This window comes from Oncorhynchus nerka, linkage group LG7, assembly GCF_034236695.1.
Source record: "Oncorhynchus nerka isolate Pitt River linkage group LG7, Oner_Uvic_2.0, whole genome shotgun sequence".
In the NCBI taxonomy this organism is placed as follows: Eukaryota; Metazoa; Chordata; class Actinopteri; order Salmoniformes; family Salmonidae; genus Oncorhynchus; species Oncorhynchus nerka.
The window spans coordinates 77,458,383-77,483,219 of NC_088402.1; the positions used below are offsets into that span (position 1 = coordinate 77,458,383).

General features: G+C 44.2%; 3 protein-coding genes across 8 annotated transcripts in view; 2 read left to right on the plus strand and 1 right to left on the minus strand.

Annotated features, from left to right (window-relative positions):
• Nucleotides 1-7,729, plus strand: part of LOC115132437 (kelch-like protein 21) — a 25,881-nt gene extending 18,152 nt beyond the window's left edge. Inside the window, exons 3-5 of the mRNA XM_029665085.2 lie at nucleotides 954-1,365; nucleotides 4,491-4,563; nucleotides 4,666-7,729. Of these exons, the coding sequence (XP_029520945.1) occupies nucleotides 954-1,365; nucleotides 4,491-4,563; nucleotides 4,666-4,986 (806 nt within the window). The 3' untranslated portion in view covers nucleotides 4,987-7,729. The remainder of the gene's footprint in view (nucleotides 1-953; nucleotides 1,366-4,490; nucleotides 4,564-4,665) is intronic.
• Nucleotides 7,696-18,274, minus strand: LOC115132438 (telomere zinc finger-associated protein-like). 3 transcript variants are annotated; one of them, XM_029665087.2, is made up of 12 exons: nucleotides 17,716-18,274; nucleotides 17,200-17,406; nucleotides 13,315-14,138; nucleotides 12,768-13,099; nucleotides 12,453-12,570; nucleotides 11,908-12,000; nucleotides 11,487-11,573; nucleotides 11,191-11,345; nucleotides 10,930-11,066; nucleotides 10,502-10,666; nucleotides 9,905-9,993; nucleotides 7,696-9,769 (listed from the first exon to the last, which is right to left on the minus strand). In XM_029665087.2, exons 3-12 carry the CDS (start codon nucleotides 14,077-14,079, stop codon nucleotides 9,215-9,217), a joined length of 2,496 nt encoding a protein of 831 aa, XP_029520947.2. In that variant the 5' UTR covers nucleotides 14,080-14,138; nucleotides 17,200-17,406; nucleotides 17,716-18,274; the 3' UTR covers nucleotides 7,696-9,214. The 3 variants fall into 3 exon arrangements, with proteins under 3 accessions (XP_029520947.2, XP_029520949.2, XP_029520946.2); XM_029665089.2 differs by lacking the exons at nucleotides 17,200-17,406; nucleotides 17,716-18,274 and adding an exon at nucleotides 14,563-14,652 and having other exon boundaries at nucleotides 12,768-13,036; XM_029665086.2 differs by lacking the exons at nucleotides 17,200-17,406; nucleotides 17,716-18,274 and adding an exon at nucleotides 14,563-14,652.
• LOC135572575 (polynucleotide 5'-hydroxyl-kinase NOL9-like) lies at nucleotides 14,521-24,442 on the plus strand. 4 transcript variants are annotated; one of them, XM_065020834.1, is made up of 7 exons: nucleotides 15,589-16,397; nucleotides 18,454-18,550; nucleotides 18,679-18,776; nucleotides 18,983-19,080; nucleotides 23,188-23,433; nucleotides 23,712-23,838; nucleotides 24,147-24,442. In XM_065020834.1, exons 5-7 carry the CDS (start codon nucleotides 23,303-23,305, stop codon nucleotides 24,267-24,269), a joined length of 381 nt encoding a protein of 126 aa, XP_064876906.1. In that variant the 5' UTR covers nucleotides 15,589-16,397; nucleotides 18,454-18,550; nucleotides 18,679-18,776; nucleotides 18,983-19,080; nucleotides 23,188-23,302; the 3' UTR covers nucleotides 24,270-24,442. The 4 variants fall into 4 exon arrangements, 2 of the variants coding, with proteins under 2 accessions (XP_064876907.1, XP_064876906.1); XR_010464415.1 differs by lacking the exon at nucleotides 15,589-16,397 and adding an exon at nucleotides 14,521-14,605 and having other exon boundaries at nucleotides 18,983-23,433; XM_065020835.1 differs by having other exon boundaries at nucleotides 15,582-16,397; nucleotides 18,983-23,433; nucleotides 23,715-23,838.
• Nucleotides 24,443-24,837: the final 395 nt, after the last annotated feature.

The window sequence follows — 24,837 nt, forward strand, 5'->3', positions numbered from 1 at the left end:
GTCACTGTTACCAGAATGCTCTGCAGCTTTCAAGTCAGTGAATCTTATGAAATAGCAGGCAGTCAGTAAGAGTTTAAATAAACCACAGCCAGCCACTCTGGCTATATGAGAGGGAGGAGCGTTGAGGTGAGCTAGCTAGGTGGGAGGAACATGGTGTCCTGCCAAGACTGCAGCAGTAGTTGGTGGGCTCACTGAGACACAGACCTGGGTTCAAATACTATTTGAAATATTTTATATATTTTGAGTGTGTATTTGAACCCGCCTGGAGATGGTCAGTTTTGACCGTTTTAGGACGATCCTATTGGTTCATTAATTAAGCCAGGCTAGCTCAATCAAGCAATGATCACCTCTTTTAAATAGTACTTGAAACTAGGTCTCTCAAAGAGGCCATCATCATTTGCGAATGGCTTTCCGGATCAGGAAGAGTGTTTCCATTGAGAAAACATCTCAGGCCCTCACACGCTGCCTGTAATTCTGTTAGGACAGTGATGGGGGTCATAAATCATTAGCAGTGCTCTCATACCTTACAGCAGGTGGCTGCAGCACAGAGCACATGGTTGGGAAATGGGCTAGTGTTATGAAAGGTGACAGGTTGATTCAACATCCTTGTATTCATTAAACCTACAAGGTGAAGCTACAGCTGCTAAACAGACATAGAATGAGTACAACACATGTTGAGGAAACTGAAAGAAGTATTGAAATGAAGATACATTATTCAGTTGCCAAGTTATTCAGCATATAAAATGTGGCAAGTATTCTTCCACATAAAGCTTATACCCAGATCTCATGTCTGACCTATTGGTGATTTCCTCTGTGCTAGAACACCGAAGGGTGATGCATGGGTTTTCAATTAGCACCACTTAGCTGTAACCTGACCACATGTGAAGAACAGCATGTCTTTTGTGGATCTCTTCCATCTCAAACACACCTCTCTCCTGTCCTTTGCACCCTAGGAGGATCTGACGGTTCGCGTCTCTATGATGGCGTGTGGCGCTACAACTCCAGCGTTAACGAGTGGACCGAGGTGTCGCCAATGCTCAAAGCCCGGGAGTACCACAGTTCCTGTGTCCTCAGAGGTCAGCTGTATGTGGTGGCGCCAGACAGCACGGAGCGCTACGACCACGCGCTGGACTGCTGGGAGGCCCTGCCCGCCATGCTGCACTCTATGGACAACTGCTCCACCACCACCTGTAAGGGGCGTCTCTACGCCATCGGCTCCATGACCACAACAGGGGAGGACAACATGGCCATACAGTGTTACGATGTGGACACCAACCGCTGGACCCTGGTCAACTGTGGCGAGCTGCCACCATGGTCTTTCGCTCCCAAGACGGTCACCCTCAATGGGCTCATCTACTTTGTCAGGTGAGGAGAATATGGACAGGAATGTGGGACACTGAAAAAGTATTTGAAAATTATTTTAAATCTAAATGGGATCAACTTTATAAAGGTTGGATGAGATAGAAACTTGCTAAACAATGTGGAAGTACATAGAGGTCAATCTTTCTGTCGTAATGTTAAGGACAGCTGTAGCTGTTAAACAGAAGGGGAGCATGAATGGTATATCGTTTTACATTTAGTCATTTAGCAGACACTCTTATCCGGAGCGACTTACAGTATTGAGTGCAATGTTGTGTTTGAGACCACATAACGAGACCGAATCAAGACCAAGACAAATCGAGTCCGAGTCAAGACCAAGACAAAACAGAGTCAAGACCGGGACGGGGCGAGACACAGTCAAGACCGGGACCAGAACAATGCGATTCCAATTTAAGACCACAGTAATAAGAGCTCAAAATGTACAGTATTTCTGTGTCAATATTTCAGAAGAACTTATGGATTCTTTAGCCATTCAGAATGTTGAACATTTTATTCTAAGGGAAAATAGAGAGCTACTACAAATTTTCACTAACCATAGTCTCTAAATAAGATAAAAATTCTAAATGTTACAATTTCCCCCGGCCTACCCTAGGCGAGTGCACAACTCTCAAATAATTTCCCCGTCTCCTCTTCTAGGGGAGCAAAGAAATTCCAAAGAGCGTGACAAGGTTTTAGGATATGTTTCAACAAAAGTAAAGGACAGTAATGTTGCGAGTAAAGTAGAAAGCCCAGGTTTTAATAGTCTATAAGATATACAAATGTGTAATGAAAGGGGTGTGGATATCTGGCCTGGCAAAGCAGACTCATGTGCTGACTGAACAGGGGCTGATAATCAGTTTTTTCCTCCACTGGTCTTGGCCGGTCTCAGGAATAAATTACAAGTCCTCATTGTCCGAGACCGAGTAAAAATGTATCAAGACCAAGATACTTAATATGTGGTCTCGAGACTGGTCTCGAGTACGACAACACTGATTGAATGCATCAAATCAAATGTTATTTGTCACATGTGCCGAATACAACCGTGAAATGCTTACTTACAAGCCCATAAACAACAATGCAATTCAAGAAAGAGTTAAGAAAATATTTACTAAATAAAGTAACAAAGAAAAAGTAACAAAATGACATAACAATAATGAGGCTATACAGGGGGTACCGGGAATGTGCGGGAGTACAGGTTAGTACAGGTTAGTTTGTACATGTAGGTTTGGGTAAAGTGACTATGCATAGATAATAAACAGCGAGTAGCAGCAGTGTAAAAACAAGGGAGGGTGGGGGTGTCAATGTAATTAGTTTAGGTTTCGAGGCTGACGTTTGGCATCTCGAACCTTCAGCTCCATCCACAGATTATCTATGATATTAAGGTCTGGAGACTGGCTAGGCCACTCCAGGACCTTAATGTGCTTCTTCTTGAGTCACTCCTTTGTTGCCTTGGCCGTGTGTTTTGGGTCATTGCCATGCTGGAATACCTATCCATGACCCATTTTCAATGCCCTGGCTGAGGGAAGGAGGTTCTCACCCAGGATTTGACGGTACATGGCCCCGTCCATCGTCCCTTTGATGCAGTGAAGTTATCCTGTCCCCTCAGCGGAAAAACACCCCCAAAGAATAATGTTTCCACCTCCAAGTTTGACGGTGGAGATGGTGTTCTTGGGGTCATAGGCAGCATTCCTCCTCCTCCAAACACGGCAAGTTGAATTGATGCCAAAGAGCTCCATTTTGGTCTCATCTGACCACAACACTTTCACCCAGTTGTCCTCTAAATCATTCAGATGTTCATTGGCAAACTTCAGACGGGCATGTATATGTGCTTTCTTGAGCAGGGGGACCTTGCGGGCGCTGCAGGATTTCAGTCCTTCGCGGCGTAGTGTGTTACCAATTGTTTTCTTGGTGACAATGGTCCCAGCTGCCTTGAGATCATTGACAAGATACTCGCGTGTAGTTCTGGGCTGATTCCTCACCATTCTCATGACCATGTAACTCCACGAGGTGAGATCTTACATGGAGCCCCAGGCCGAGGGAGATTGACAGTTCTTTTGTGTTTCTTCCATTTGCGAATAATCGCACCAACTGTTGTCACCTTCTCACCAAGCTGCTTGGTGATGGTCTTGTAGCCCATTACAGCCTTGTGTAGGTCTGCAATCTTGTCCCTGACATCCTTGGAGAGCTCTTTGGTCTTGGCCATGGTGGAGAGTTTGGAATCGGACTGATTGATTGCTTCTGTGGACAGGTGTATTTTATACAGGTAACCAACTGAGATTAGGAGCACTCCCTCCTAATCTCAGCTCGTTACCTGTATAAAAGACACCTGGGAGGCAGAAATCTTTCTGATTGAGAGGGGGTCAAATACTTATTTCCCTCATTAAAATGCAAATCAATTTATAACATTTTTGACATGCGTTTATCTGGATTTTTGTGTTGTTATTCTGTCTCTCACTGTTCAAATAAACCTACCATTAAAATTATAGACGGATCATTTCTTTGTTAGTGGGCAAATGTACAAAATCAGCAGGGGAACAAATACTTTTTTCCCTCACTGTATATAGGTCCTGGATGGCAGGAAGCTTGGCCCCAGTGATGTATTGGGCCGTACACACTACCCTCTGTAGCGCCTTATGGTCGGATGCCGAGCAGTTGACATACCAGGCAGTGATGCAACCATGCTCTCGATGGTGCAGCAGTATAACTTTGAGGATCTGGGGACCCATGCCAAATCTTTTCAGTCTGAGGGGGAAAAGGTGTTGTCGTGCTTTCTTCACAACTGTCTTGGTGTTTGGACCATGATAGTTTGTTGGTGATGTGGACACGAAGGAATATGAAAATCTCGACACACTCTACTACAGCCCCGTTGATGATAATGGGGGCCTGTTCGGCCCTCCTTTTCCAATAGTCCACGATCAGCTCCTTTGTCTTGCTCACATTGAGGGAGAGGTTGTTATCCTGGCACCACACTGCCAGGTCTCTTACTTCCTCCATATAGGCTGTCTCAGTTTGTTTCATAATTGTCCCCTGTGGGAATCGATTCTACGACCCTGGCATTGCAAGCCCCATGCTCTACAAACTGAGCCACAGGGCAGCAGTGACATTTCTCACTCTGGATTCTTGCTTTCTAGGGATGACTCGGCAGAGGTCGACATCTACAACCCTCAGAAGAATGAATGGGACAAGATCAGCCCCATGACACAGGTATGTGACACACAGGAGGTGCTAATGTTATGGCCTGCCACATTTTTCCCTCTGCCTTTACAATAGTATTTATATCAACATTTGTACTATTTCCTTCTTCAGGTCCATGTAGGAGGCAGTGTGGCAGTCCTGGGTGGTCGTCTCTTCGTGTCTGGTGGCTATGACAACACATTTGAGCTGTCTGACATGGTGGAGGCCTATGACCCCTCCACCCATACCTGGACACCCGCAGGCCGCCTTCCCCAGCCCACCTTCTGGCATGGCAGTGTCAGCATCTTCCGCCAGCTCATGCCCGCCGTATCCAACGCTTTCGAACCCATTGACCTGCCCGAGGCTAACTCCATCCACCTGCACCGACACCACCGCAACCAGGCCATGCACAACCACAACCTCAACCAGAACCACGACGTCAACCCAGTGTAACACACTCCAAAAACTAATGGGTCAGGGAATATCATACTGACCACTGTTTCAGCTATTTTAGGTTTACTGTGAAAACATACACCTCTTTATGATGCTACAGAAAAGGTGGAAAGACAGAGTGATCAAATGATCCTGCATGGATGTGATCACTATAGGACTGTAATTACATTACATTGTGCTTATGTGACTGAACATGTGTGCAATTTTGTGATCCCCATGTAATTCACTTGCCTACCACACTGTCATTGATCATGATCAATGGGCATATTATTGACTGGACTAATAGACTGGCTGGGTATGAAAGTCTCATCTTGGGGAAAGAAAAATCTATACATACATGGATAATCTACGGCAGGCAGTAGTGTATTATTTAGATTATGGTTATACAGTTGAAGTCGGAAGTTTACATACACTTTAGCCAAATACATTTAAACTCAGTTTTTCACAATTCCTGACATTTAATCCTAAAAATTCATAAAAACATAACAATTCCATTTTATGTCAGTTAGGATCACCACTTTATTTTAAGAATGTGAAATGTCAGAATAATAGGGAGGGGAGAATGATTTATTTCAGCTTTTATTTCTTTCATCACATTCCCAGTGGGTCAGAAGTTTACACTCAATTAGTATTTGGTAGCATTGCCTTTAAATTGTTTAACTTGGGTCAAACGTTTCGGGTAGCTTTCCACAAGCTTCCTATAAATTGGGTGAATTTTGGCCCATTCCGTCTGACAGAACTGGAGTAACCGAGTCAGGTTTGTAGGCCTTCTTGCTCGCACACGCTTTTTCAGTTCTGCCCACAAATTTTCTATGGGATTGAGGTCAGGGATTTGTGATGGCCACTCCAATACCTTGACTTTGTTGTCTTTAAGCCATTTTGCCACAACTTTGGAAGTATGCTTTGGGTCCATGTCCATTTGGAAGACCCATTTGCGACCAAGCTTTAACTTCCTGACTGATGTCTTGAGATGTTGCTTCAATATATCCACATAATTGTCCTTTATCATGATGCCATCTATTTTGTGAAGTGCACCATTCCCTCCTGCATCAAAGCACCCCCACAACATGATGCTACCACCCTCGTGTTTCACGGTTGGGATGGTGTTCTTCGGCTTGCAAGCATCCCCCTTTTTCCTCCAAACATAACGATGGTCATTATGGCCAAACAGTTCCATTTTTGTTTCATCAGACCAGAGGACATTTCTCCAAAAGTACGATCTTTGTCCCGATGTGCAGTTGAAAACAGTAGTCTGGCTTTTTTATGGTGGGTTTGGAGCAGTGGCTTCTTCCTTGCTGACCGGCCTTTCAGGTTATGTTGATATAGGACTCGTTTTACTGTGGATATAGATACTTTTGTACCTGTTTCCTCCAGCATCTTCACAAGGTCCTTTGCTGGTGTGCTGTGATTGATTTGCACTTTTCGCACCAAAGCATGTTCATCTCTGAGACAGAACGCGTCTCCTTCCTGAGTGGTATAACAGCCGCGCGGTCCTATGGTGTTTATGCTTGCGTACTATTGTTTGTACAGATGAACGTGGTACCTTCAGGCATTTGTAAATTGCTCCCAAGAATGAACCAGACTTGTGGAGGTCTTGGCTGATTTCTTTTGATTTTCCCATGATGTCAAGCAAAGAGGCACTGAGTTTGAAGATAGGTGAACCTGTGGATGTATTTCAAGGCCTCCGATTGACTCAGGCTAATTGACATAATTTATCAGAAGCTTCTAAAGCCATGACATCATTTTCTGGAATTTTCCAAGCTGTTTAAATGCACAGTCAATTTAGTGTATGTAAACTTCTGACCCACTGGAATTGTGATACAGTGAATTATAAGTGAAATAATCTCTGTAAACAATTGTTGGAAAAATGACTTGTGTCATGCACGAAGTAGAGGTCCTAACCGACTTTTCAAAACTATAGTTTGTTAACAAGAAATGTGTGGAGTGGTTGAAAAACAAGTTTTAATGACTCCAACCTAAGTGTATGTAAACTTCCGACTTCAACTGTATATCTTTTTTTATTTTTGATCTTACAATCACCACAATGTTTTCTAGCACTAACCAGCTTTGATAACCATTGCGAAATTAATCTGGAGACTTGTCCAGTGCTGTACAACTATGGAACCTTAGGATGGAATCAGAGCATGTGATGCAACTGGGACTGGGTTGCTAAAACCCCATCAAAGTGATAGATTAAATAGATGTGTCCCTGTTTTATTGATATGATAGATTATCAGATGCTGATCACCGTTTTGCTCTCCCTCATCTAGACTGACTGTTTACACCTAATTGGCACGACTACCAATCTAGCCTGCATGAAGTACTGGTCATATTTTCTTTCAAGGTGCATTTATTTTATTATAGATGCTTTAATATTTTATTAGAATGGTTTAGTTTTATTTATGAAAATGTATTTGTAGTGTTAGTTCATATAACGTTAGTGTGTTTTCCTAGTGCAACAGGAGGCAGAGGTACATATGAAGATAGATACCGGTGACAACCGCTGTTATGGTAACTGGAGGTGGTAACACATTCTCAATTTATTTGTGCAACATGTGTTTGACTAAAGTTAATTTTAGTATTGTTTACTTACTGTAATGCCATTCAGTTGTGTGTTTTCTTAGTTTTCATACAAGATGTTTGTGTTGTCCCAACAGTTTTTCATATGTGCGTTGTTTGTATACTGTAGAGGTCATCCTTACAGTGTGATTACAATAAAACTGCAGGCAGGACTGCCACTTTATTCTGTTTACCGTTTGACTTGATGATGCAAGACAATCCCATTGATTTACATTCACTTCTCACAACCTGACCTATTGACTTATCTCATCAAATTGTGTAAAAACACACCATGCTGCTGCTCCAGTTTCAACTTCCACCTGACTATGCTGCTGCTCCAGTTTCAACTGTTCTGCCTTATTATTATTCGACCATGCTGGTCATTTATGAACATTTGAACATCTTGGCCATGTTCTGTTATAATCTCCACCCGGCACAGCCAGAAGAGGACTGGCCACCCCACATAGGCTGGTTCCTCTCTAGGTTTCTTCCTAGGTTTTGGCCTTTCTAGGGAGTTTTTCCTAGCCACCGTGCTTCTACACCTGCATTGCTTGCTGTTTGGGGTTTTAGGCTGGGTTTCTGTACAGCACTTTGAGATATCAGCTGATGTACGAAGGGCTATATAAATAAATTTGAACAAACTTCATAAAACCTAAGCCAACTTATATTACATCGTCAGACCCAATGCACAGGCAAAATGAATAAGATGCCCACAGAGTAGGGGAATGTCTTGAGGGGTTCATCATCTACTGGGCTGAGTGGGAACCAGTTTTTCTGTACAGTAATTTAGACAGAAAACATGGTTACAATAATGACTGAAATTAAATGAATGCTTCGACTGCAGAGCAGAGCGAGTAGCCACAGTGTGGGAGTTCTTGAAGTACTCAAGCTGCTCTAGGCTTCTCCAATGAGAATGTCTAGCAGTGTGAGATACTAACCAGTCTGTCCTGTCCTCAGAGGCCTTGCTCTTAGTCCTCAGAGGCCTTGCTCTTAGTCCTCAGAGGCCTTGCTCTTAGTCCTCAGAGGCCTTGCTCTAAGTCCTCAGGCCTTGCTCTTAGTCCTCAGAGGCCTTGCGCTTAGTCCTCAGAGGCCTTGCTCTTAGTCCTCAGAGGCCTTGCTCTTAGTCCTCAGAGGCCTTGCGCTTAGTCCTCAGGCCTTGCTCTTAGTCCTCAGGCCTTGCTCTTAGTCCTCAGAGGCCTTGCGCTTAGTCCTCAGAGGCCTTGCGCTTAGTCCTCAGGCCTTGCTCTTAGTCCTCAGGCCTTGCTCTAAGTCCTCAGGCCTTGCTCTAAGTCCTCAGGCCTTGCTCTTAGTCCTCAGAGGCCTTGCGCTTAGTCCTCAGAGGCCTTGCTCTTAGTCCTCAGAGGCCTTGCTCTTAGTCCTCAGAGGCCTTGCGCTTAGTCCTCAGGCCTTGCTCTTAGTCCTCAGGCCTTGCTCTTAGTCCTCAGAGGCCTTGCGCTTAGTCCTCAGAGGCCTTGCGCTTAGTCCTCAGGCCTTGCTCTTAGTCCTCAGGCCTTGCTCTTAGTCCTCAGGCCTTGCTCTTAGTCCTCAGGCCTTGCTCTTAGTCCTCAGAGGCCTTGCGCTTAGTCCTCAGAGGCCTTGCGCTTAGTCCTCAGGCCTTGCTCTTAGTCCTCAGGCCTTGCTCTTAGTCCTCAGGCCTTGCTCTTAGTCCTCAGGCCTTGCTCTTAGCAGGAGGATCCTCCTGCATGTCCTCCAATTCCACCGTGGTCTCAGGGATGGGGTAATCTGCGACCAGTAGAGTCTGCTCCATCACATCTGTCACATTGAAGCTATGCCCCGCCACACGCAAACCCTGGCTGATGGATATCACATCCACCTGGCCATGTCCCTGTGCCACCCCAACCTGGGTAAAGCCCACTTGGTCCTGGTTAATGCCCACATCCATCTGCCCTTGGCTGGACACCACCTCCTCCGTAAGGGGCTGGATCACCACCCTGAGGATGTCACTGGCTCCTAGTACAGTTCCAGGTCCAGGTATAGGTCCAGAGACAGGAACAGAGACTGGGACAGGAACAGAGACTGGGACACTGGGTCCAGAGACAGGCGCTGGCCCCTCGGGTGTCTCCTTCTCAGTGGGTGGTATCTGTGAGGGGCTAGTCTCATCCTGCAACCCCACGTCCTTTACTATCAGGTTCCGTAGCTTTCTCTCCCGTGGATTGTAGTTCTCTGTACGGGTGTGGACCTGAACATGACGCCGTAAGTGAGCCTGGAGAAAAAGAGGAGACTTCAGCGTTCATATCAATTGAATACAAATTTAATGATCCCCTCAGTGGCTGGGTGAGCAGGAGGCGTGCATGAAATTTGAAGAACCAAGCTAGCACACTGGAAATGCATGGCCTACCTGTCTGGTAAACTTGTAGCCACACTTTTCGCACTCAAACTTCCTCATGCCCTGATGGCGACGCACATGGACATGGAGTTGCTCGACGGCTGGCGGATAGCGGAGTAAACAAGACAATAAGAAAACATATGGCAAACTTGTCTTGTTCAACTGAAGTCGGGATGGAATCACTTCTGGAAGCAATCTACTCATTAAGTGTGAGATTCCCAAACATTTTATAGCGCTAATGATAATGACTTCCGAGTGGCGCAACAGTCTAAGGCACTGCATCTTAGTGTTAGAGGCGTCACTATAGACCCTGGTTCGATTCCAGGCTGTATCACAACCAGCCTTGATTGCGAGTCCCCATAGGCGGTGCACAATTGGCCCAGCATCGTCCGGGTTAGGGTTTGGCTGGGGTAGGCCATCATTGTAAATAAGAATTTGTTCTTAACTGACTTGCCTAGTTAAATCAAGGCTAAATAAAATAGAAAATAAATAATCTTAAGCCTGTTTTAGGCAAAGAACTTAGTCCTACAAAGCTTTGTGTAAACTCAACATGACAGGAAAGAAATATATTTTAACTGTGGTGCCACGATCTCATGTGGCCATTCTCACCCTTGAAGGTCTTGCCACATATCTTGCAACAGTGAGGGCGGTCCTCCTGGTGCTTGCTGGCAACATGGCGGAGCATTGGTCCCTTCTCTGTGAAGCGCTGGTTACAGAACTCACAGCTGTAAGGTCGCTCTCCTGTGTGGGTTCGGTGGTGCTTGTCAAGACTGGCTGAAATCACACAATGAACAGACATAAGCATTGGCACAAGCACAATGTTGAGCATTGGAATAGACCATGTGAAAGCACACTGGGTGTTAACGTGAGAGTTTGTGTTAGTCTGTGAGACAGAACCGGTGTATCTAAACGATTACTATGAGACTAAATCATAACATATGATCTGAGCAGCTATGTTTGTTGTTAGAAACGGGTTTGTCCTGCTCTGCCATCTACAGGGCCTAGTGAGAGGATGGCGGGCAAGAGGAAGTTGTTACCTTGTGTCCGGAAGGTCTTCCCACAGAGGTGGCACTGATGGGGCTTCTCTCCAGTGTGAACCCGCAAGTGCATGTTAAGGTTAGCCTTCTGGGTGAACGCACGGTTGCAGTACTCACACACAAATGGACGCTCGTTTCTGAGAAATTAAGACAAACAGGGACGTCACATTATTTAACACGACAGTAAGGCTGATTCAAACAGTCTAGCTCCCCCATGGTAACAAACCCCTCTTCCACTACCATGGCCAGTCTCAGCCCCACCTGTGAATGGCTTTGATATGCATCTGCAGGCCGTGTCGGCTGGAGGCTCGATGGTCACACTCCTCACACACAAAGAGCTTCTCGCCGCGATGCTTGGACGCCTCATGCAGACGCAGCTCTGTTTTAGACAGGTATGCTTTGCTGCACAGAGAGCACTGTAGGAAAAATTATTATCACAGGTTAGAAGGTGATTAGCAAGAAAGCAGTCATAAATCTTGACAATAATGCAGAAGGAATAAAGGATTGAATACATGAAAAAACAGACCAATTAACACAAAGGAGAGAGAGAGACTTACTGCATGTGGTTTGGGTGCACCGTGGATTTTGATTTCGTGACTTCTTAAATCTTTTTTATGCATGAACTGTTCCGAGCATGACGTACACTGAAATAGATACAAGATCAAGCGATGACTCAATATGAGTTTGATACAAAACACACCAGAGAGATAAGTCTTACAATGTCAATTAATGACATGTTCACAGTACTGTGTATCCGGCGGCAGGTAGCCTAGTGGTTAGAATGTTGGGCCAGTAACTGAAAGGTTGCTGGATCGAATCCCCAAGCTGACAAGGTAAAAGTCTGTTATTCTGCCCCTAAACAAGGCAGTTAACCCACTGTTCCCCGGTAGGCTGTCATTGTAAATAACAATTTGTTCTTAACTGACTTGTCTAGTTAAATAAAAGGTAAAAAAAAAAATATTGTGGTAGGTACTGGACCTTATTGGGCATTTCCCCTGTATGGGAGACCGTGTGCAGACGTAGATCCCCCAATCTGTCAAATGACATGTGGCATTGAAGGCAGTTGTGTACCTGTAGTAAACACAAGAATACACACATACAGTACATGAGGGAAAACCTAAAGCATTGTATCATTTATGGTATTACTTATTGGACAAGTCAGTGGCCTTGGGGTTAGAATGTCCATCCTGAGATTGGAAAGTTGGGAGTTCAATACCTGGCCAAGTCATACCAAAGACTGTAAAAATGGGACCTGATGAGTCTCCACTTGGCACTTAGCATGAAGGAGATTGGGGGTAAGGCCCTGCGGTAGACTAGCGTCCGGTCCAGGAGGTGTACTTGTACATCAAGCTGCCTCACGCTACACAAACAGGAGATTGGCTCCTGCCACATAAGCCTTTCCAGCGTGCATTAGCCAAGGCTACTTACTTATTGGACATGTCAAGGTAGTCCCTCCCCTTTATGCTCAGTTTCCTTCCTATTGATGCCTAGTAAACAAGGCCTTGGTCCTGCTGGTCACTCACCACTTTTATTTTTTCACCACAGTTGCAGTTTCTGGCCTGGTGGTCCATCAGATTCTCCTTCCTGTAGTACCTCCTTCCACACTTAGAGCATGGAAAGGGCTTCTCACCTGTATGACACCTGAGGAACACAGGAAGAACAGAAACCACACACTATTCACACTAGTCATTCAATAATACCGGTATTTTTCATTATTCAGGTCTCTCTTGCTAAATATAAGTTATCTAAATAGGACACACCTGTAAAGACAAAGGTGGTTTAATATAGACATGGTGAATGGCAAAGTCAATACAATATGATAGCAGTTATGTATATACCTGTTGTGTACTTTGAGGTAATACTTGCTGAGGAAGGTCTTATTGCAGGTGGGGCACTGAACAGAGCCCTTTGTAGACCCCTTGGCTGCCCGTTCACCGTTCTCTTTATTGACAGCTTTGGTTGGTCCTTTACGTCTGCCTTTGGGGCTGGAGGAGGTAGGCAGCAGGGCATGGGGCACATACTCTTCATCAGTGTCCTCAGCTACCCCCTCCACCAAATCACCACCATCGCCATCATCATCATCATCATAGTCTTCTTCATCAAGAGGCTGCAGATGAGAATTAGCTTTGTAGCTCAAATCTGGTACAAGGTTGCCGAACACATCTGTTACCTGTCAAATAATCAAATACAATGAATCATCATCTCTATGGTCATTCATCACATCTTCTGGCCATCCACCTGCAACTGGGAGACAATATTTGATGCATCATATTGCCATCTGTATAGTTCTAGTATAAAACCTACAAATCTGTAGGCACATTGTGTGGAGGGCCACACTCAATCTTACATTAACACTTTAGGATAAGGTAACATATTGTAGCCTACCTCTGTTGTATCTGTAGGCTGAGGGAGGCGTTGTCCCTCCTCCTCAGCCCCATCACTCCTATCCTTTAGGCTAATAACTAGTGGTGGAGTCCCCCTGCTAGTGGTCCCCACATGGGGCAGGAGACGCACACCGGGGCCCTCTCCAAACGGTCTTCTGGAGGCCTTCACCCTACTCCCAGAGCGAGTTGTGATGGCAGTTGTGGTGGCGGTAGCTTCCAGACAATCCTTCTTACTTGTGCCGCTACTAGGGGTTTGGGATTTTTTGGGCCTCCCTCTTTTTTTAGGGGGCCTCCCTCTTTTTAGGGTGACCTTGGTTCCTACATAAGTTACAGCTGAGATTGGCTGAAAATGATGGCTCAGAAGACATGCAGACTGCAGTCCTTCTGGAGAAACTGTCCCTTCTGTGGCAAACTGCTGACAAAGTGCGAGCGCATCTGGTACACATAGGCTGTCTGCAGCCTGTCGCACATTCTCCAGATTCAGAGAGTCAAGGTTTAACTCCCCGGTATAGAAAAAGTCTAGAAGCAGTTCCAGGCCATCAGTGGGGAACTCCTCTGGGAGGGAGACCTCCTTAACCATGGTGGTGGTTGGCTCGGACTCCTGAAACCGCCCACTGAAACAGGCCAGGATATTGCGATGGGCATTGTACACCCTCCCACCACCTCCTACAGTCAGTTTGGCATCACAGAACGAGCTGAGACTCCTCTGCTCATTCAGAAAGGACAAAACCCGTTGGGCATGGTTGCTACTCACCTTTGTATGCATTTCTCACCCTTGATAATAGATTGCTGCTTGCAAGGGACACTGGATTCAGTGTTATGCAGCTGAAAGGGTCATAAAACAGATGAAAATTCACAAAAACTGATAGAAAATAGGTTTATTTTATTTTATATTAATATCATTACGCTATTAGCATTCTTGAAAATGCAATAGCATCATCAGCAATTCATAATGTATAAATGAGTCCAGACCTCAGATGAAGTGCATTATTAGCTAGATATTCACTGTATGGGACATTTGCACAAGGGGTTGAGCAGTTTCAAATATACCAACATATGAGATAATTGAATAGTAAAATAAATAGAATTTGTTGAAGATTAGACACAGACAAATGTAATACTTAAGACATTATTAGCTAACGTTAGGCCTATACCCCTAGCTAGCTACGCACCTCGACGTTTCAGACATTATACAGACGCTCCCTAAACTCATCTGCCCAGCAGAAACAGAGATGCGAGTCACCCTCACCTTTGCAGGATCCTGACATTCGTATCACTGCTATCAGTTGTCGGTATGGTGCAGTGAATATAATATAATTTATAAAAAGTTATTTTGACTAACGTCTCAGGAACATTAATTGCTTTCTTTTTGGTCCAGGCCAGGCGGTTGAGACCGGATGTGACGTTTACGCTAGCGCCGTGCTGTGAAATTGAATTGAAATAGTGTGTAATTTAGAATGTAACCATCACGTTTAAATTATACGATCGTATAGCTATAGAATTGCATTCGAGTTTATGTTCAGTTTTGTGGATGCATGGTCAGCTGTCGGTCTACTCCACAAGCAGCTAGCTACGGGTGTGTTCGTAAATTCAATATGGAGTGCACTTAGAGTGCGCTCAGGACGTTCGTAAATTCAGACCGTTGTCAGATTTTCCTTTCGTAAATTCAGAGCGTTTCGCTCTCGGAGCGTACACTGGACGCTCTGGCTGAGGAGTAGAGTTGATTCGAGCGTTCTGACCACACAACAGCAGTCAGGCACCCAAGCTAGCTACTTCCAGACACAAATTAGAGAACACTTCACTCTGATCATTTTACTTTACTCGCCCTAGCAGAGGCTAGGGCTGTTTTCATGTTATCCAGAGCGCTGGTGTCTAACTATGCTGCTGGCAACCATTTAATTGCGTTTTTTTTGCCGACGTTTACTGATACCGGCCATATTCTACGGGCGTTGAGCATTCGTAAATGTATCATTTACTCTGAAATTGGATTAAATAGCCAGAGTGAATATACGAACGCACCCTACATGAACAGCTGAGCATGCGTGAACTCCTTGAAGGTTCATTATGTTTTAGCAATATCCCTAGTTACCACAGGAACAAAGTCAAAATGCCCGTAAAAACGTATGAAAACTAAAAATAGCTTTTTGGTCTTACGGGTACGGTTAGGCATAATATTAGCACTGTGGTTAAGGTTATGATTATATTTCAATAAGAGAAATAGGCGGGGTTTAGTCATAAATATGACTTTGTGGCTGTGGTAATGAGCGGAGACACAACATGTTTTGTTTTGACGGTGTAGTTGCTGGTTATTGTCACAAATGATCCCTATTTTAAGTATCTTAACTAATATGAGGTGGATAGCAAGCTCGTTTTGCAGTTAAATTGGAAGCGAACGCTGTAGCCGCCGGTGTTTATGGTGGGATGTCGGTTAGCCAAATAATGTAACTTTAATCAGATGGCGACTGGCTGCTTCACATGGTGGAACAGTTACGTTAGTTAACAATAAAGCACTGTGTCAACCTGATTTGCATTTGTTAGCTATAGGGGTTTCTGAGAATCAACGGAGATGTACTGCTTGGTATCCAACTTTTGCTGATCAGGGTGTGAACGGGTATCCTAGTACTTCTTATGTCAGAGGATTTCGGAGTGAGTTAGAAGATTTTATTTTAAAAGAAACGACTATGGTCATGCAAAAGAGTCAGGTACGTGCGCAGGCTTTTAGGCTACACTTTTGACTTTCTAGTGGCAACTACAATCCCAGCTATAAGCTGCCTGCCTCTTCTTTGTAGAGTTACTGTGACAAATGCTGATGTCAAAATGGCTTTATAAATACATTTCATTGATAGAGAGACATCTGAGACAGCTCAGACTTGCTGGACACACCGTTCTCTGGCATCATTTACAAAATAGTCTCTAACACTCTACTCAGTAAACCGTATGTAGTCTATCACAAGGCCATCCGTTTTGTCACCAAAGCCCCATATACTACCCACCACTGCGACGTGTATGCTCTAGTTGGCTGGCCCTCACTACATATTCGTCGCCAAACCCACTGGCTCCAGGTCATCTATAAGTCTTTGCTAGGTAAATATTCACCTTATCTGAGTTCACTGGTCACCATAGCAACACCCACCCGATTTCTCTTATGTTATTGACTAAGTTTGTTTATGTGTAACTCTGTATTGTTGTTTTTGTCACACTGCTTTGCTTTATCTTGGCCAGGTCGCGGTTGTAAATGAGAACTTGTTCTCAACTGGCCTACCTGGTTAAATAAAGGTGACATTTGGTTTTGCATGACCCCACTGAGGAAAACAGCCGGAGGCATGTTGATGTCACAGACCTGCAGGGAGGCTCTCAGCAGCGTTGTTAGCGCTTGTGCAGTTAAACACACACACAGCCCTGCTATCTTAGCATGACACACAGTTCCCCTTCAGTCCTTTTCTATAGACAAGCATGTTCTGTTGTAGTGGTATTGTTAGAGAGGGGTAAAGATAAAGATTTTTGAGAATACTGGTTGAGGGGTGGAGATGATGTAGTTAATTATTCCTTGCCCACGAACATTCGACCACCCATCAGACATGATTGCAATACAGTCTGATTTCTCTATGATTTGCTTGACCTTCACTTGAACTCTGCATCCAGCAAATGAGAAAATAAAGCATGTCTAGTTGGAGGGGTATATGCTAGGAAAAGAACATTCAGAAATCTCTTCCAATACACATAGCCTGTGAGCATCAGAGGTGAACCAGCTGCATACACAGCTTGAGCCAGACATTCATCAGCATTTCTGACTACATTCTTCTATTGAGTAAAAAAAAACAACTTCTGATTCCATGAGGACCATGAGCTGTTGCTATCAAGAAGGTGTCTGATTCATCATTTTCACCTGGAATAGAAGTAGAGGGACTTTTGTCAGAGGTTGCTTGTTGTGAGCGCTGAGGGAACTTGATGCACTTGGCCAGATGATTCTGCATCTTTGTGGCATTCTTCACATATGATTTGGCACATTATTTGCAAATGTACACAGCTTTTCCTTCTACATTGGCTGCAGTGAAATGTCTTCACACATCAGATAGTGCCCATGGGCATTTTCCTGTAAGATTAGAAAATAAATTAGTAAAAAAAACAGAGAAATAGTTAAGCAGTTACATTAAACAACTCATTTGTAAGATTTAAAAAAAAAATGAAATATGTATGGAAATAGGTGAATTAACACTCCTCAGTTAGCAGGCTCAAACAAGCTAAAACCCACATGGTAGCAAAAACTAACTAGCAGAAATTGTTAACAAGTTAGAAATGATTTAGCAGACTTTGCTGTAGGCTACTATGTACTCATTAACAAAACATCATGTATGTCATATAAAATATATTTACCCCACCCAGTATTGTCATCAAAACTTACCAGAAAGCATGTAGTCCTTGGCTCAAACAGTGTAGTAGTATGGACTCAATAGCATCTTATTAGTGTGCAAGATCTTGAGAATTAGCTGTATGTGTAATGGAAGAGTGCACTGCACATGTGACTGAAGAATGAGTTGTGCATGCAGAGGGTTGCAATTCTATTGAATTGGGGGGTAGTTTAACCAAAATAATATGCCACAAGACCTAGAATTGCGTTGTGTATCCCACAAAAAAAGGTTCACTGTTATAAGCTAACTTTTTTGATGAATTTAAGCAAAATTCCAGGGCTAAGCTTCCCATGGAAAATTTCCAGAAAAATTCCTGAAATTTATCAGAAAGATTCCGAACCTTTTAACCCTAGTTGCTACTTATCCATGCGATCAATGACAGGAGCGGTCCCAAAACATTCCAAACACGATGAGCAGTAACACCGGCAGTAAAAACTGTCGATTGACTTCAACACTTTACAAACTAAGCACACTGAAAACAAACACGACTTTCGCAAAGAGTTGCACACACTGTCAAAACTGCCGCGCCAACCGAGAGCCCCACACAGAGCCGGAAGAGCTATTTGGAAGAACTATCTTTAGTTCCTCCTTCCTGACTGCTGACGCACTCTTAAAGTTGCAGTGCACGGTGAAGGCTCTGTACAAGATTTCGCCACAACGTTTTATTCCACATGAGGGATACTGAGATGTTTTAACTAGATTACTTATTGATTGTTATTTTCCATCTACAGAGGAGCTAGATGGCTTTCCAGTTATTCTAGTATGTGGTGCTAAGAATGTTGGGAAGTCCACCTTCAACCGTCACTTCATCAGTACCTTACTAAACCAGTAAGTAGTGTTTGTTACTTTGTTTGTTTGGTTGAAAGGTTCTGCAGTGATACAATGCCCATAGCAATAACTGTGTGTGTGTGTGTGTGTGTGTGTGTGTGTGTGTGTGTGTGTGTGCACTTGCGCAGCACTGCAAGTGTAGAATACCTGGAGTGTGACCTGGGCCAGACAGAGTTCACTCCCTCAGGTTGTCTCTCCCTGTCTACTGTTAGAGAGCCACTGCTGGGTATGTACTATACTGCCTTCCATCACAATCACATGTGCAATACATTTTAGTGCAGTAAATACAATTTCCAATGCATTCATTACTCAAATGGCAAGTACACTTGAACTACCTGCATTTCGGCAATATTTTAATAAACCCTATAAATGTTTGGGGTCTTAACTAACCCTAATGAACCCTTGTCTGTCTGTCTGTCTTGTGGTTTCTAGGTCCCCCCCTCACACACCAGTGGGCCCCAGAGCACATGATCTTCTAAGAAGATGGCACCGAAGAACATGGCTGATGTTTTACATTCTCCCAACTAGAGGTCGACCGATTATGATTTTTCAATGCCGATACCGATTATTGGAGGACCAAAAAAGCCGATACCGATTAATCGGGCAATTTTTTGGGGGACTATTTTTTAAATTTGTAATAATGACAATTACAACAATACTGAATGAACACTTATTTTAACTTAATATAATACAACAATAAAATAAATTTTGCCTCAAGTAAATAATGAAACATGTTCAATTTGGTTTAAATAATGCAAAAACAAAGTGTTGTAGAAGAAAGTAAAAGTGCAATATGTGCTATGTAAGAAAGCTAACGTTTCAGTTCCTTGCTCAGAACATGAGAACATATGAAAGCTGGTGGTTCCTTTAAACATGAGTCTTCAATATAGGTTGTAGTTATTATAGGAATTATAGGAATATTTCCCTCTATACCATTTGTATTTCATTGACCTTTGACTATTGGATGTTCTTTTAGGCACTTTATTATTGCTAGTGTAACAGTATAGCTTCCGTCCCTCTCCTCGCTCCTCCCTGGGCTCGAACCAGCAACACAACGACAACAGCCACCATCGAAGCAGTGTTACCCATGCAGAGCAAGGGGAACAACTACTAGAAGGCTCGGAGCGAGTGACGTTTGAAACGCTATTAGCGCGCACTAACTAGCTAGCCATTTAACTTCGGTTACACCAGCCTCATCTCGGGAGTTAATAGGCTTGAAGTCATAAACAGCGCAATGCTTGACGCATAACGAAGAGCTGCTGGCAAAACGCACGAAAGTGCTGTTTGAATGAATGTTTACGTGCCTGCTTCTGCCTAACCACCGCTCAGTCAGATACTTAGATACTTGTATGCTCAGTCAGATTATATGCAACGCAGGACACTAGATAATATCATCAACCATGTGTAGTTAACTAGTGATTATGATTGATTGCTTTTTATAAGATAAGTTTAATGCTAGCTAGCAACTTACCTTGGATTACTGCATTCACATAACAGGCAGTCTCCTTGTGGAGTGCAACGAGAGAGAGTCAGATTGTTATTGCATTGGACTAGTTAACTGTAAGGTTGCAAGATTGAATCCTCCGAGCTGACAAGGTGAAAATCTGTCGTTCTGCCCCTGAAGAAGGCAGTTAACCCACCGTTCCTAGGCCGTCATTGAAAATAAGAATGTGTTCTTAACTGACTTGCCTAGTTAAATAAAGGTTAAAAATATATATAATTAATCGGCGCCCAAAAATACCGATTTCCGACTTATGATAAGCTGTAGACCACACTATCTACCAAGAGAGTTCTCTATATTATTTGTAGCCGTCTATTTACCACTACAGAACGAAGCTGGCACTAACACCGCTCTCAACTAAATCTATAAGGCCATAAGCAAAGAAGAAAATGCTCACCCAGAAGCGGCGCTCCAAGTGGGTGGGGACTTTAATGCAGGCAAACTTAAATCAGTTTTACCACATTTTTACCTGTGCAACCAGAGGGAAAGAAATCCTAGACCACCTTTACTCCACACACAGAGATGCATACAAAGCTCCCCCCGCCCCTCTATTTGGCAAATCTGACCATAATTATATCCTCCTGATTCCTGCTTAGAAGCAAAAACGAAAGCAGGAAGTACCAGTGACTCGCCCAATATGGAAGTGGTCAGATGACATGGATGGTACATTACAGGACTGTTTTGCTAGCACAGACTGGAATATGTTCCGGTTTTTATCCAATGGCATTGAGGAGTACACCACCTCAGTCATTGGCTTCATCAATAAGTGCATTGTCGACGTTGTCCCCACAGTTACCGTATGTACATATCCCAACCAAAAGTCATGGATTACAGGCAACGTCCGCATCGAGTTAAAGGCTAGCGCTGCCGCTTTCAACCAGCGGGAGACTAATCCGGATGTTTATAAGAAATCCCGCTATGCCCTCCGACGAACCATCAAACAAGCAAAGTGTCAATACAGGTTTAAGATTGAATCGTACTACACTGGCTCTGACGCTCGTCGGATGTTGCAGGGCTTGAAAACTATTACAGACTACAAAGGGAAACCCAGACACGAGCTGCCCAGTGAAGCGAGTCTACCAGATGAGCTAAATGCCTTTTTATACTAGCTTCGAGGCAAACAACACTGAAGCATGCATGAGAGCACCAGCTGTACTGGATGACTGTGTGATAACACTCTCGGTAGCCGATGTGAACAAAACCTTTAAACAGGTCAAGATTCACAAAGCCGCTGGGCCAGATGGATTACCAGGACGTGTACTCAAAGCATGCGCGGACCAACTGTCAAGTAAGACACTTGACACTGACATTTTCAACCTCTCCCTGACCAAGTCTGTAATAGCAACATGTTTCAAGCAGACCACCATAGTTCCTGTGCCCAAGGAAGCGAAGGTAACCTGCCTAAATGATTACCGCCCGTAGCACTCATGTCGGTAGCCATGAAGTGCTTTGAAAGGCTGGTCATGGCTCACATCAACAGCATCTGATTTGTATACCGCCCCAACAGATCCACAGACGATGCAATCTCAATCGCACTCCACACTGCCCTTTCCCACCTGGACAAAAGGAACACCGATGTGAGATTGCTGTTCATTGACTACAGCTCAGCGTTCAACACTCATAGTGCCCTCAAAGCTCATCACTAAGCTAAGGACTCTGGGACTAAACACCTCCCTCTGCAACAGGATCCTGGACTTCCTGACGGGCCGCCCCTAGGTGGTAAGGGTAGGCAACAACACGTCTGCAACGCTGATCCTTAACACTGGGGCCCTTCAGGGATGTGTACTTAGTCCCCTCCTGTACTCCCTGTTGACCCATGACTGCGTGGCCAAACACGATTCCAACACCATCATTAAGTTTTCAGACGACAACGATGAGCCAGCCAATAGGGAAGAGGTCAGAGAACTGGCAGTGTGGTGCCAGGACAACATCCTCTTCCTCAATGTGAGCAAGACAAAGTAGCTGATCTTGGACTTCAGGAAAAGGCATACCGAATAGGCCCCCATTAACATGGGCTGTAGTGGAGCGGGTCGAGAGTTTCAAGTTCCTTCGCGTCCACATCACCAATGAACTATCATGGTCCAGACACAACAAAACAGTTGTGTAGAAGGCACGACAAAACCTTTTCCACCTCAGGAGACTGAAAAGATTTGGCATTGGTCCCCGATCCTCAAAAGGTTCTACAGCTGCACCATCGAGAGCATCCTGACTGGTTGCATCACCACCTGTTATGGAATCTGCTCGGCATCTGACCGTTAGGCGCTACAGAGGGTAGTGCGTACGGTCCAGTACATCACTGGAGCCAAACTTCCTGCCAACCAGGACCTATATTTTATTTGATTTCACCTTTATTTAACCAGGTAAGCTAGTTGAGAACAAGTTCTCATTTGCAACTGCGACCTGGCCAAGATAAAGCATAGCAGTTCCACACATACAAATATAATAGGCGGTGTCAGAGGAAAGTGCATAAAATTGTCAGAGACTCCAGTCACCAAGATTAGACTGTTTTCACTGCTACCGCACGGCAAACCGTACCGGAGCGCCAAGTCTTGGACCAAAAGGCTCCTCAACAGCTTACCCCCATGATATAAGACTGCCAAACAATTAATAAGCCCCCCCCCGGTACCCCCTGTATATAGCCTCATTATTCTTGTGTTACTATTTTATTTTTTACTTGAGTCTTTTGTAAATATTTCCTCGCCATTTTCTTAACTCTTGAACTGCACTGTTGGTTAAGGGTTTGTAAGTAAGCATTTCACGGTAAGGTCTACACTTGTATTCGGCGCATGTGACATATACAGTTTGATTTGATTCTATGGCCAGTTGTCCTGTGAAACAGACCTGGACCGCTATCTGGAGTCTCAACTCCCTGTGGCGCTTGTATAACAGAGATGCCCATAGTCATCAACACAATGGGCTGGGTCAAAGGTCACGCCATATTCTTGGCAACCTGGGGAAAAAACAGCTACATTTGTCCCAAGCTGCCATGTTCATGTTTCACCCAATCCTCAAAAAGGAGGGAAACAAGCACACATGTCAACAAATAAATAATGCATAGTAATAATGCGTAGTAATTAATACTTTTTTGTTGTTGAATTCTTCATACTGACCTGTTGACATGTGTCTGCCTCTTCAGGTTTTGGCTTTCAGTTGCTGGTGGACATCATTTGCCTCTGCTCCGTCTCTCACGTGGTGCAGCTCAGTAGTGGGGATAAAGTCATGTGCCCCCAACTCACCCCTGAGGTCATCACATGGCTGGCAGACACACCCTCCTGCCCAGTCAGCCCTGGGGGAGGGCAACTCTGAATCCCATCCTCTCCAGTGGAGATACTCTATTCAGTATTCACCCAGAGTTTGAAGGTGTGGGGCGCCCGGGCGAAATGTAAGAGTCCCAACAAGACAACAGCTTTCTTGGTTGCCATGGATATGGATATTAATTTTTCTGCTGAAGGAAGATACTTGCCATTTTATTTGGAGAAAAGACAAACCCACTCTGCACTTGCCAGTATCACTTGTTCATTAAGCTGATATATAAGCCTTTGTCAGAGATTTTCTTGCCCTACTTCTCTGAGTTCACCCCATCCAGAGGTCCTTCTCCTCCAATGGGTTTTGAGGAAGGAGGCGAGGAGTATGCAATTGAGGATCTCCCTCTGTTCTCAGCAGGTGTCCTTTGGGGGTGTGGACATGGCACGTGATCTGTACACCTGTAGCTCCCTCAGTCCTCCGTCAGGTCAACGGTCTTCTGTTGTGTGCTGTCACACTGCCCAACATCCTCCTCACAGGACAGGTAAGACAAAAGGATACATCCCAAACACTAAGTAATCTAAACACTGCGTGCAGTGTCGTACTCTCCGCTCCTCAATCATCTGTAAGATGTCTTTGTTTGACTTTGACACTCAAATATAAATTATTATTAAACATATGCATAAAAAACTGAAAAATCACAACTGCCAAACCCAACCATTCAAATATTGCAGGCCTGTCCTGTTCCTCTCCATCGGTGTCAGCTTTTGCTATCAGGTTATTTTGGTTCAGTCACTCATTCTTGCTACATATTCTTGCTTTATCTTAGTCCACATCCTCTTTCTGTTACAGACAAGAATTGTGGGAGAGCCTCCCTACGTCACAATAGACTACAACTTTGAGCTAACCGGGGCTGGGAAGATTCACGTCTTCAAGGGGCTTGCAAGACCTGACCAGATGAATAACGCAAAGTGATTGTTTTTGTGAGAAGAGACTATGGTTTCACAGCAAGAAATCTGATTTTTTTTTACCTTCCTTGTTTACTGACTTTAAACACCAAGGCCAGAGTCTCTCTTTCCCTTGCTTTCTCTTATCGCTCCTGTTTCATCAGAAGTTGGAAATAGGCCTAAATAAAACAATTTCATGTCTTTCGTTTCCTAGGTGTAAGATCTTTTCTTGTCCTGAAGGGGGCATTTTAAGTAACCTCATAAATTCATACCAGAGTGGTTCATACAGTAAAGGAGTATATACGAGGTTTGTTGCCTTTTGGTGCCCTGATGAGGGCAGTGTTGTTCAGGTTTATATTTCAAGTTTATCAAGCCCAGCTCGTACAGTTAGTTGTATAGTAAATTAGATTTTATAGGCTGCTGCACAAGACTGTGTGTATGGATGGACACAGTTTCGGAGCATCATGACGAACGCACACATTTTGTTGTCTGCGCGGACATGTTTCAAGTTTTATTAGTCGTATGTACAGGACACATGGTATGCACCGTCCAAACTAAATGCATACTTGCAGGTTCCTTCTTGACAATACAAGAAT

What these genes read in the sequence shown, in the direction of transcription:
- LOC115132438 (XM_029665087.2), bottom strand. Translation starts at nt 14,079, where the DNA reads ATGCATACAAAGGTGAGTAGCAACCATGCCCAACGGGTTTTGTCCTTT. An exon ending in CAGGGGAAATGCCCAATAAG is followed by an intron (nt 11,574 to 11,907) that starts GTCCAGTACCTA and finishes TATCTATTTCAG; the next exon opens with TGTACGTCATGCTCGGAACA. An exon ending in ATGTGGCAAGACCTTCAAGG is followed by an intron (nt 9,994 to 10,501) that starts GTGAGAATGGCC and finishes GCTATCCGCCAG; the next exon opens with CCGTCGAGCAACTCCATGTC.
- LOC135572575 (XM_065020834.1), top strand. Translation starts at nt 23,303, where the DNA reads ATGGCTGGCAGACACACCCTCCTGCCCAGTCAGCCCTGGGGGAGGGCA. An exon ending in GTGGGGCGCCCGGGCGAAAT is followed by an intron (nt 23,434 to 23,711) that starts GTAAGAGTCCCA and finishes CTCTGTTCTCAG; the next exon opens with CAGGTGTCCTTTGGGGGTGT. An exon ending in ACATCCTCCTCACAGGACAG is followed by an intron (nt 23,839 to 24,146) that starts GTAAGACAAAAG and finishes TTTCTGTTACAG; the next exon opens with ACAAGAATTGTGGGAGAGCC.